Source organism: Hoplias malabaricus, chromosome 2, assembly GCF_029633855.1.
Source record: "Hoplias malabaricus isolate fHopMal1 chromosome 2, fHopMal1.hap1, whole genome shotgun sequence".
Classification (NCBI taxonomy): Eukaryota; Metazoa; Chordata; class Actinopteri; order Characiformes; family Erythrinidae; genus Hoplias; species Hoplias malabaricus.
Genome location: NC_089801.1, coordinates 62,001,811 through 62,014,129, shown reverse-complemented (window position 1 = coordinate 62,014,129; position 12,319 = coordinate 62,001,811). Strand labels below are relative to the sequence as shown.

The 12,319-nt window shown below is 37.3% G+C and overlaps 1 protein-coding gene across 1 annotated transcript in view; it reads right to left on the bottom strand.

Annotated features, from left to right (window-relative positions):
• Positions 1 to 9,689, bottom strand: part of LOC136686724 (complement C3-like) — a 38,175-nt gene extending 28,486 nt beyond the window's left edge. Inside the window, exons 1-4 of the mRNA XM_066660662.1 lie at positions 9,595 to 9,689; positions 1,574 to 1,772; positions 537 to 708; positions 305 to 375 (exon numbers count right to left, since the gene is read on the bottom strand). Of these exons, the coding sequence (XP_066516759.1) occupies positions 305 to 375; positions 537 to 708; positions 1,574 to 1,772; positions 9,595 to 9,665 (513 nt within the window). The 5' untranslated portion in view covers positions 9,666 to 9,689. The remainder of the gene's footprint in view (positions 1 to 304; positions 376 to 536; positions 709 to 1,573; positions 1,773 to 9,594) is intronic.
• Positions 9,690 to 12,319: the final 2,630 nt, after the last annotated feature.

Here is a 12,319-nt window from a genome sequence, read left to right as displayed (position 1 = left end):
GTGACAGAAAAGGGAGGTTTTCGAAAATGCTCCCCAAGGTAGAGATTATTGAACACGTCATTTTCACTTCTCGTGTGGACGAAAGTAAACTGAGGTTTTAGGAAACACTGACATCACACAATAAGCCTGTGTCAAATACCTCCTCACTCCCTCTTTAGTCACTCCCTTTACTGCACCACTTACAGATGAACTAAACACATCAAAAACCATGTCTGCACTGCGCATTCCACTGAAAAAAAATGTTTGGGAGCGGTGACTTCTCTGTGTTCAGTGTGAAAGCAGCTTAAGGCTCAGAAACACTTACCAAGATTTCCAGCACCACAGGACTCACTAAGAACTTTGCTTCTTGGGTCAAGGGAAACACGCGGTATAGAACTGGAGAGGAAATTCACAGAGAAGAGCACTATCAACAGCATGATGCTGTTCCAAACACGTCCTAAAACATCAGGAATCCAACATCTCAGTGGATGGAGAACCTGAGAGGTCTAACACTGTGATTTTGGTTTCAGTAAGCATGGAAGAGCCAAATGTCTCACCTGTACTGTCAGGCGTATATATAGTCTTGTCTGTTTGTAAAAATATATAACCAGAGTCGAAGAAGACCATGACAATTTTCTCCATGGAATAAGATCTATCAAATTCTGCCTTCAGATAAACATACTGCTTTTTCTCTGTGTTGGAGTCAAAGACATCCTCTAGGTGGGAAATCTGTGGAGAAAGGAGCATCATAAACAAATACATCACTTGTGATCTTGATCTTATCATCTTTCCAAAAGAAATTGTGCCTTTACATTTAACCCATCTGTGGCAGTGAACAAGCGCAGTTGGTAGCCATTCCAACACTGGGGATTAGGTGCCTTGCACAGCCATAAATGTCAAAGGACTCCATCCTGGAGGAACAGAGAGGCCTTACCCTTAATCAAGTGAGTGCTTTCAGGTTTTCCTACGTTAAAAAGTTCCATGTCTAAGATGGAACGGCTGAGGTTTAACTTGTCTGTAAGTTTTTATTTACTGTTTCAATTACCATAGAAATTAATTTGTTACTCGAGTTGTTTAGTTTTGTAGCACTCTTTTTCAGTCTGTGTTTACCTTCATGCAGTTAGCATTCTTCTGAATTTAGAGTAATTTTCCCCTTTAGTAATAAGGTCAGTGTTACCCAGCTATAGAGTGTTATCCTCATCTCAGTTCATGTTTCTCAAAATTTGGAGGACTCTCTGCCATCTAAACCCCTCCAGATGTGATTTCTGAGACACATTGATTTTTTTATTACAGACTGAAAAACTAAGGCTTCTTAGACATATCAGACCTGTTTCCAGCATGTGAAAGTCATCTTTAAGAGACAACCATCATCTTGCCAAATGGTTGTCTTTCGAACTTGTGCTTTACAAAATGCCAGGTGCTCCCTCGCTTAAGGGCAAGGCCTCCCTGTTTCTTCAGTTTAGAGTTTCAGAGTCACTCACTCGCATGCAAATGTTGCTGTTTGTTCAGTATTTTCAGTGTCTTAGACAGGAATTTTGTCATGTGATTGTCTGAGTGGAAACACGCCAATGCTATGGAAAGGAGATGGACTCACTGTTATATTAGCCAGACTCAGAAATTTATTTTCAGGCGTCAGCGTCACGGTTGTGAAGCCTAGATCTCGGTTTTGACCGGGAAAATTCATCACTCTGATGTTCACACGAATTTCTCTTTGTTCTTTGAAGTCCTGGGCCTCCACCAACACTTTCTCTTGTTTGCCCACCCTCAGGATCTGGGGGGCTGACAGGATGTACCTGAAAAGTCCATAGAAGGAGGAAATGTGATACGAGATACTCACATTTAAAAGGGCTAGTCTTAGAGAGTATGTTTTTCTTAAGTGTAATTTTTGAGTTGGGATTTATTCAAATTTTCCAACCAAAGCACTGTCCACTGGTGGGTGTGTGTGTGTCTGAGACAGAATGAGTGTGTGAAATTATTCACAGATGTAAATGAGTCTTGGACTAAATCATACATTTTACATTCATTGGTTCAAACTTCAGCTAAGATAAATAAAGTTCCTGCCACACCCTACAACACATAACCCCTATAAATTGCAGTGTCTTTAATGTTGGGTGACATTACATATTATATACCCGTATTTGCTATAATTAATTATTATTAATTAATTACTATGCTTATAGATCCACTGAAGGGTTTTGGCCCTGAAAGTAAGAAAGTACAAGAATAGTGCACACACTAAAATAAATAACCATCAACACAACTGTTTATTAAAAGTAATATCAGATATTGAATATTGATTACAGAAATATAATGAAATGGACTACAGCAATACATGAGGGAAGAAGGAGATTAATACACAAGAGCATTCTTCTATGATAACTACCCAAAGTTCTAAAAGGGAGCTATAGTTTATCCCATCTTGCTGAAATGCAACAGAGTTCATCCGCTGTTTTTCTTCATCCCAACTCTTGTTCCTGTATTTTCCCATTTCCCTATAATCTGTCTCTCTTCTCTTTTGTTCTGTTCCCTCTGAGCTGAGTCCTTGCTGAAGTATTATTCTCCCATCTCTTTTCTCATTCCTATTAGCACTACTTTACTTGAAAATTCTAGAGCACCAGCATTTTAAAACTGAGCGTGATGACCAACGCCTCGGAGGCCTGATTGCTCTTGAGGGACTGAGGGTTGGAGAATCCCTCCCTGGTTCAGAATCTAATTGGAGGTCTTTTCAGACTGAAACACTACCTGAAGTGGACATCACATATAATTTATGAGATTTGACATGACAGAGGAACAACAGATTAAATCCTGGTCTTCCTAATGAATGAATGTCCAAAATCTTTACATCTCAGCTATTTCAAGATAACAAGCTGATTACATTAGAGAGACATTAATTAAGATGCAATATAAATGATTTTAACACAAAGCAATATCATTCAGACAAAACAATGTTTTAAACAGTTCTTAACCACCTAGCACACACATAATATCTAGATAGCTGTCAGGTGGATGTAGTATGATATGATGAATGTGTATTAATTCCTAATAAGAAATTTGACTTTCTGAGATGTGATTTTAAATACCCAAATTTTAGCTGGTTTCAGAGACATCTCCACACAAACCCAGATGGAATTTCAGATAACAGAGAGCAGGCTCGTAAACCCCTCTCCAATGACCCTTTTTTTAAGGACCCACAGGGTCAAGAAAATAATCTTTTAGAGTGACACTCCTGAGGATCATGGAACTTCTCAAATGCAGAGAGACAATCCTAAGGATCAGTTTATCCTTAATTAAACCTTAATTCCCATTGGTTTAAAACAATTTGAAGTTACATATGTGCACAACTGTTTGAAATTAATCCCATTTGGACAATCAAAATGGGTGGGATTCATTTACATGTGTTTAAAGTCATTTTTGTTTTATATGAATTTATGTAGAACCAAGGTAGCCACATACTATGTGTGTAGTTGGTTAATAATTATGTAGAACATGGTTGTCTTAATGATATTACTTTGTGTTAACATCTAATCTTTTATATTGCAAAAGTATGATTCAAAATCTTGGAGATTCATTCAAAGTAGATGGTCTTCAAGCCTCTGTCTTATCAAGGGTCATAAATTGTATGTGATGTCACTACCAAGGTACAGGAAGCAGCCAATCAGGTGCAAGAGAGGCTCCAATCTTATCCAATCGGTATTAAAGGCTTCTAAACTGGTTAAATGCCAGTGGCGTCAAACGACACACTCTTCTTTCTCTTCTCTGCCCCTTCCGCTGCTCGACTCTTCACTTCAAGGCTCCAGACACTTGGTGCATTTTCTCTTTTAGCCTTTTTTTAAGGCTAAAGACTAAAGGTTTTTGAAATGATGCTGCAGGCTCATCTGCAGGCGTCAGATTCTCATAGCTTTCCTAAACAGTCTTGGGCCCCTCAAACATGGTCCAAATAGACAGAAGTTCTATATTAATTTTGTCCCTAATAGAGAACTATAGTACACAGGGCTATAGTTATTTCAGCAAGAATTCAACACCACACCCAGAGCATGAAGGAGACCTCTGACTAAGCTTCCGGACCAGCAACAATGAAGAAGACTGCCACACGCACCCTCAGAATGACCTTCTGAGATAAGGCCCCGGAGAGACCCGCGGCTGCAACCTACAAGGCTTGCGTCTGCAATTCTCCAGGAAGTCGTGCCGGAAAGCACCGCACGTCAGCGACATGCTCCCTGTCCATCTCCATGGATGCATAAGGTCACATGGTCTCATTTTTTCATTGCCCAGGGTCGTTGCTGAATATTTGTTGGGATAAATTATAGTCTTTTTAGAATTTAGGGTAATTATCATAGAGAAATTCCCTCATATTAATCTCCCTGTTTCCTCATGTATCGCTGTAATCCATTTCATTATATGAATATGTAATCAATATTCATTATTCTATTTTACAATTAATAAACCAGTTGTGTGATAAAACCAATCCTTGTTTATTTGTGTGTGCACCTTTCTTGTATAGAATTATAACTTCTAGTTCAGATTCAATTTCAGAATCAAGAACCCACGGTGGGTCAATGAGCATAATTCATTAATAATAGTTAATTCTAGCTAATTCTGCTGTATAATTATTCTTATTATTATTATATAATTCAAAATGAAAAATAATTATTTGGGTTCCGATTCTGGGGCAAGGGCGCTCACTAAGAATGACCAGCCTACATTTCTGAAAGTTAAAGTCCCAAAAGTCAAATCTTTTTTGAGAAAAATTAAACCATATTCATTTTACTAGAAAAAAAGCTTTGAGCTTGACACAAGCCCCTCCTACACCCTGCCAACAATACTCTGAAAGGATGCACTCAGATCCATGGCTGCAGCTCTATTGTGTGCTACACACTAATATTTTACAGTTTATACTACATACTAATCTTAGCAGTATGAGTTCAGCAGGCTAGTACACAAAAAATAATGTACAAACCAGATTCCACAAAAGTTGGGACGCTAAACAAATTGTGAATAAAAACTGAATGCAATGATGTGGAGGTGCCAACATCTAATATTTTATTCAGAATAGAACACAGATCACAGATCAAAAGTGTAGTGGAGTATTGATCAAATCAAATGAAGAAATGAAAGATTCTGAGGGGGGAACTCTCCTCTCTAACCAGGATTTTCGTCTGCGACAGAATCCACATTCCACAGACCGCGGGAGTGCAAAGACCCTGCAGTCCCCCCCACACACACGCACACACATAAGGTCTACATCAAAAGACGGACCAGGACACCCGGCTACGACACCCTTCCTCAATTCAGAAACGTAAAGATAACAAATCCACTTTATGATGCTCTTAGACCAAAAGGACATTAAACAAAGAGGGGAGTTATAATCCCGTTTTATGACGAAGTGGCACCTAAATGTCTCTCGTTATCTCCCACGGGAATCAGCAGATGGTTAGAAGGGGTGACCTCGGTTTGAACCCCCATTGACTCATCCGCACCGTCTAAATACATAATGGACTTAATGAAATTTTAATAAGTATATTTATGCAATATGTATGAATGTCACTCTCTGTGTCCTCAGATGAACGTCCACCTTCTAATGAAATGATGTGTATTACTGTTTCTATCATGAAAGGAAGTTTCTGTCTCTGATTAGAAAAACGAATTAATATCTTCTAACATAATATTGTAAATGGGACGTAAACACGACGTACCCAAGATAAAATCTTATGTAAATGTTTGATATTAATAATCCAGGACACTCATTGTGATATGTTACTAACATGTATAGGAAATTTTGATACGCGAAATTTCTACCTTTTCTGTTTGAATCTCTGGTCCAAACCTTCCCACTCTTTTCTCTTTCGGGAGGCGAGTCACGTGAGCCTCGGACTCGCATCCAATCAAGGAAAGGACACCTCCCAATAGGGCGTGACCGCGCTGGCTTTGAAAAGAGGACGTCAGCTCAGAAGCTCAACAGCGGAAGCTCAGCTCAGTTCTTAAACTCTCTTTCTCTGAAACCCTCGCTCTTAACTTCCGCTCTTACATTCATTTTCTCTAAGCTCTCTCTCTGACTCTTAACTTCGTTTCCGCTCTGAACGCCTGCACGCGTTCTCTTTGTTTTATCTCCTCAAGCTCCAACCTCTCCAAGCGAGACGTTTTCTCCTCCTCACGACGACGAACAAAGGACTTTTGAAGAAATCTCACTAAGCTCCCAGGAGACGTCTTGAGTTAGCTAGTGCGAGAAAGTCTACGAATACGTCGAATGATTTGAATATCTTCTTTTCTTTTAATTGTGTTTGTTTTATTGCCCATCAAAGTTTGATCTCACGAGTGATCAAAGCAGGTGAAACTTATTCGTGGCCAGAATAAGATATCACGCATTTAGATTAGTTGATAGCGGATATATTAGCGTTATAAGCTGACTTCTGAGGGCACTACTTCTGGAGAATCGAGCGACGAGGCAACCACTCTGAAGAAGCCACTCCACTCCGGGGAGAGACCAGCCATGCCTGCAATTCTCCGAAAAGGGGAACTCTCGATCGACGCCGCCCCGCCTGAGGCCGAGGGTGTCTGACTCAACCGGGAGGGAATCTCCTTCACAAGCGGGCCTGTCTTTCACGATGCGGGAAGGACGAGAAACAACCCCTAGAGCACGGAGGTTAAAACAGCAGGACGCGACGGCTTGGTGAATACGGCAAACGAGTAAGCAAGCTAAATTCTCACATTCTCCAGAAGCTGATGCCTAATTAAGTCCCTTTATAAATTTATACGTAATCAAGCCTCAGTTAGCAACATTTTAGTCACAAGTCATAGTGCCTAGCTTATCTTTAAAGTCGAATCAGCTTCCCCTGCGTTGATGCCGTGAGATTACAAGATTATGCTATGTTAATTAAATATCCTCTTTCATTTTGTTAATAAATACTTTCATTATTTGAAATTACAGTGTGTACAGTCTGTTCATTAAAATCTCTGAAAATCCTGAAGATCTCACTTAGCTTGACTATTATTTATTCTCAAACTAATTGTTAACGTTTTAATCGCTTAAGCCAATTATAAACTTTAATTGCTATCATTAGTCAAATATCAGTAACTATAAGAGTTTGAATAAGGTCAACGCTATAAACACAATATATAAATATATATTTCAAATATATATTTACATATATATCACGGTGTATGATCAAAAAACCAACATACACTACAAAAGTTTAAACTGAGAAAGTGTATCATTTTAAGGGAAAAATAAAGGGAAAATATGTTTTTTCAAAATTTCATGGCGTCAACAAATCCCAAAAAAGTTGGGACAAGGCCATTTTTTACCACTGTGTGGCATCCCCCCTTCTTCTTACAACACTCAACAGACGTCTGGGGACAGAGGAGACCAGTTTCTTAAGTTTAGAAATAGGAATGCTCTCCCATTCATGTCTAATACAGGCCTCTAACTGTTCAATCGTCTTAGGCCTTCTTTGTCGCACCTTCCTCTTTATGATGCGCCAAATGTTCTCTATAGGTGAAAGATCTGGACTGCAGGCTGGCCATTTCAGTACCCGGATCCTTCTCCTACGTTGCCATGATGTTGTGACTGCTGCAGAATGTGGTCTGGCATTATATTGTTGAAAAATGCAGGGTCTTCCCTGAAAGAGATGACGTCTAGATGGGAGCATATGTTGTTCTAGAACCTGAACATAGTTCTCTGCATTAATGGTGCCTTTCCAGACATGCAAGCTGCCCATGCCACAAGCACTCATGCAACCCCATACCATCAGTGATGCAGGCTTCTGAACGGAGCGTTGAGAACAACTTGGGTTATCCTTGTCCTCTCTGGTCCAGATGACATGGCGTCCCGTGTTCCATAAAGAACTTCAAATCGTGACTCATCTGACCACAGAACAGTTTTCCATTTTGCCACACTCTATTTTAAAAGACCCCTGGCCCAGTGCAAACGTCTGAGCTTGTGGAGCTTGCTTAGAAATGGCTTCCTCTTTGCACTGTAGAGTTTCAGCTGCCAACGGCAGATGGCATGGTGGATTGTGTTCACTGACAATGCTTTCTGGAAGTATTCCTGAGCTCATTCTGTTATTTCCTTGAGAGTGGCTTTCCTGTTTGAGGTGCAGTGACGTTTAAGGGCCCGGAGATCACAAGCATCCATTAGAGTTTTACGGCCTTGACCCTTACGCACAGCAATTGTTCCAGATTCTCTGAATCTTTTGATGATGTAACTTAAAAGTATTTGCTATTTTATGCTGGGTAACACAATTCTGGTATTGCTGCACTATTTTTCTGCGCAACAATGGTGGAATTGGTGATCCTCTTACCATCTTGGCTTCAAAGAGACACTGACACTCTGAGAAGCTCTTTTTATACCCAATCATGTTGTCAATTGACCTAATTAGTGTTAATTGGTCTTCCAGCTGTTCGTTATATGCTCAGTTTCCTTTTTTCAGCCACTTATTGCTACTTGTCCCAACTTTTTGGGGATTTGTTGACACTGTGAAATTTTGAATCAACATATTTTTCCTTTAAAATGTTACATTTACTCAGATTAAACTTTTGATCTGTCATCTATGTTCTATTACGAATAAAATATTGACATTTGCCATCTCCACATCATTGCATTCAGTTTTTATTCACAATTTGTTTAGTGTCCCAACTTTTTTGGAATCCGGTTTGCACTACACCACTCCTAACAGGACAAATCAAACTGTTGCTATGAAAATGCAAGCTGCGGATTAAACATTGTCCTTCATTTCAATTCAAATATCTCCCTCCACACTGCATAGTGCACAGTGTGGGTGATAAAATTATGGTTTCTGCACTAAAACAGTGCACTGTATGTCAGATAATAAAACCATTTATATGCAATATAATCTTCACATCCCTCCATTGATTTAGTGCACTATGTAGGGTGTAGAGTTTGGCACAAAGACAACATTTTCTATCTGTCAGTAGCTTCTCTGTTTCCATTCCCTGTTTGATTGTGGGACAGTAGGGGTCCATCATTACCATAATCATAAATCGACTGGTTCGAATATGTATTATGGGTTTTTTAGTATACTCAGCTTGTAAACTTGTAACTACACTACATACTAAAACACTACCGTAGTTATAGTTAGTATTAAGTGTGCAATTGGGGTGATGTTCATGCCTCTATCATTCTTGATAAGTGATTTACAATGATGCTGTATGCGTTTGGTTTGAAATGTGGTGAAGCTCATGCTTGCTGGTGCCTATCCTCCACAGCTGCTTTCTGGAGGCCACAATACTCATGAATGCAGACCATCCTGAAATCATTCTTCTTGGAACATTTTCACATGCATTTTAAAACACATATAGCAGTGTCTATTTTCACATTATTCACTGTAAACCAGGCCATATACTAGTAAAGTTTTTTTTTTCCACTGTCCCCTTCTGCAGCCTGTGCAGATATGTTCTGCAACATATTACACATCTGTGTGCATACATATAGTCTTTAGTCATATTCACACACATTTCGTAGTAACTATAATTAAGTTACACTGCATTGTTTCAAAGATTCTCACTCTACCTGGGAGAGACATATTGACTGGGTAGTACTGGCCATGACTAACATGGGGGGTCAAATACAAACCTAAAAAAAGGTAAAAATATACTCACAATGGGTCACATAGTGTGAGAAGTGGTGAAGACAGGAGAGCAGCAGAGAGCCACAGCACATTCACCTGCATCCTGCTGGTTTCTGAACAAAGAAGAATACATTACCAACACTGATTTAAAACCCACAGACTACCCCTCCCCACCCCACAAACACACACTCACACACACACACGTACACATACTGCTCAGTAGAGTTCAATACACCATGAACCCTAGGACATTGTGTGGACACACTCAAGCCTCTTCTCCATCCAGTGACACATTATTAAACACACATAGTTGCATTTACATATTATATAATAGTATTAATTCTAGTATTTACCTTTATACTTTCTTCTCTCACTTTTAAATATGAGTAGTGGTTTATTGGGTTATGTCTTTATGTAATTCATTAACTAATTTATATAATTCATAGAATATAGGTCCAATATATGGTTTGAACCAAAGAGCACTAAAGATAACTAAAACAACAACACAGTACAAATAATAATAATACTAATACTAATACTACTACTACTACTAGTAGTAGTAGTATAATAATAATAATAATAATAATAATAATAATTGTATTAATAATTGTATATACACAATTATTAAAATAATATATTATAATACTATACATATTATTTATCTAATCATTTAGGGAGTTTACTGGAAAGAGTTTATTCTTAGTTTAATTTCTCGTAATCACAGTATTTTACTGTTTCTCAATTTGACCTTTGATTGTTTGTCTCTGTGTACTATTGATTCCTTGATGGTTTCCTGAGAGTATTACATATATATATATATATATATATATATTTTTTTTTTTTTTTTTCTAGACACCCAAGGACACTTTACCATCAACACTGCACAGATGAAATCAATGAATGTGAAAAATGTATTTGTTTAATTTTCTTTCAGAGCTGATACCTGTTTGGTTTGGAATTTATTTTAAACACTCTGACTCTCCCTATTGCTCAGCCCTGATATTTATGTTTTTTTAAACAAAGGTGAATTAAATAGTAATGAGAACAAAAATAAAAAATATATATGTTTAAAGACTAAGACTGTAAAATGAAGTCCTTCTGTTCATTAAACCTCAAAACTACACATTTTGCACAGGGTTTCATGCTGTTACTGAATAATACCTAACATATATTCGTTACAAACATGTAAAAGCTCACTATTTACATGGTCTTATTGCTATGATTTAGATTTGCTGAATTAACATTCCTGTTGCTGATGTTATTAGCAAATCCGTTGCTGAATGTTACACAGTAATAAGAATGGATGGATATATAGATGGATATATTAATGCTGTTTTCTCAACATTAAAAGCAAATGTGTCATATCAGAATAAATGTTACCTACCATCTTCAAATAATGAACTTTGTCCTATGTTGTGAATACACTGTTAATAAAAACAGATAGAATATATAGAATATATTGGAATAGAATATATATCTTATACCCACTGTATTTCACAGTCAGAAATCTAGATATTTGTAAATGAGTGCGTCTAAATTAGGGGTGGGCAATATGGCCCTAAAATAATATAATGATATTTTAGTGTATTTTCACAATAACAATATGCTTGCCTATATGACAAAACAGTAAAAAAAAAACTTTTATTTATTTCAAGAACACACTGTTGCAACAAAAAATATATAAATTAATATGAATTATTTTAAATATATGTAATAGATTTTAAAAGTATTAAATGGTTCTATTTATTGTATGTATGTATGTAAATGTATTTTCAATAATTCAGAGCCACTTTCCACCATACTTCACTGAGCCTAAAAAAAACAATTTCCAGGTTTTATATTATGTTTTTTTATATGACACAGTTCTATAATTAAATTATTCTAACATTTATCTCTCCTTCTGTAGAAGAGAATGTAATGTACCTTAAGGGCAATTTTAAACAATGTTGTACCTTTAAAGGTACATTTACACAGTTTGTACATTTACTGATCAATATTGTACCTCTACCATACCTTTTTTCTGTGAGTGTAGGTAAACATGGTAGAATATCACGATATCATGATATTGAATATTTTAAATCGTTTTAAAATTATGACGATGTTATTGCGAACGATACAACATGGCACAGCCCCAGTGTAAATCAAAATTTACATTGGCATAAATATAATGTAATGTTTCCTAAACTACCTCAGAGGAACAAGACAAATAGACTTCATGAAAAATAAATGTTTTTATTTATGGAGTCTTTTCAGGTCTTGACTGACAGCTCAATATGTCACCAGTATACGTTAAGAAATTCATATTTAGGTGGCTGTTTTAATGTTTAATTATTTTTCACATTCAAGCACTGACTCTAACTTTATATATTTTTTGCTTTGTATATTTTTTGTTCAGGTGTTTCCTGAACAAATCTTTCTTAGGAACCTACTTTTTGTATTCAAACTGGTGATGACATTCACAAGAATGTCTGACTGAATTTTCTGTAGCTTCATAATCACGAATCACTAGTGAATTTCCAAAAACAATTTCCCATATTTTAAACTCATAAATTTAATGTCATTTAATGCCAACTCACATGGTCAAGAACCGCCTATTACTGCAGGAAAATAAATTTCACTAACACACAAAAGGACCAATCACAAGACTGCTAGGTATGACAGTATGGCTGTATCAGAGCCAGTACAAAATGATACACCAAAGCAGATGTACAGACAGCCAATCAAAAGGCAACTGGCAGAATCCTGACAGTGAGGCC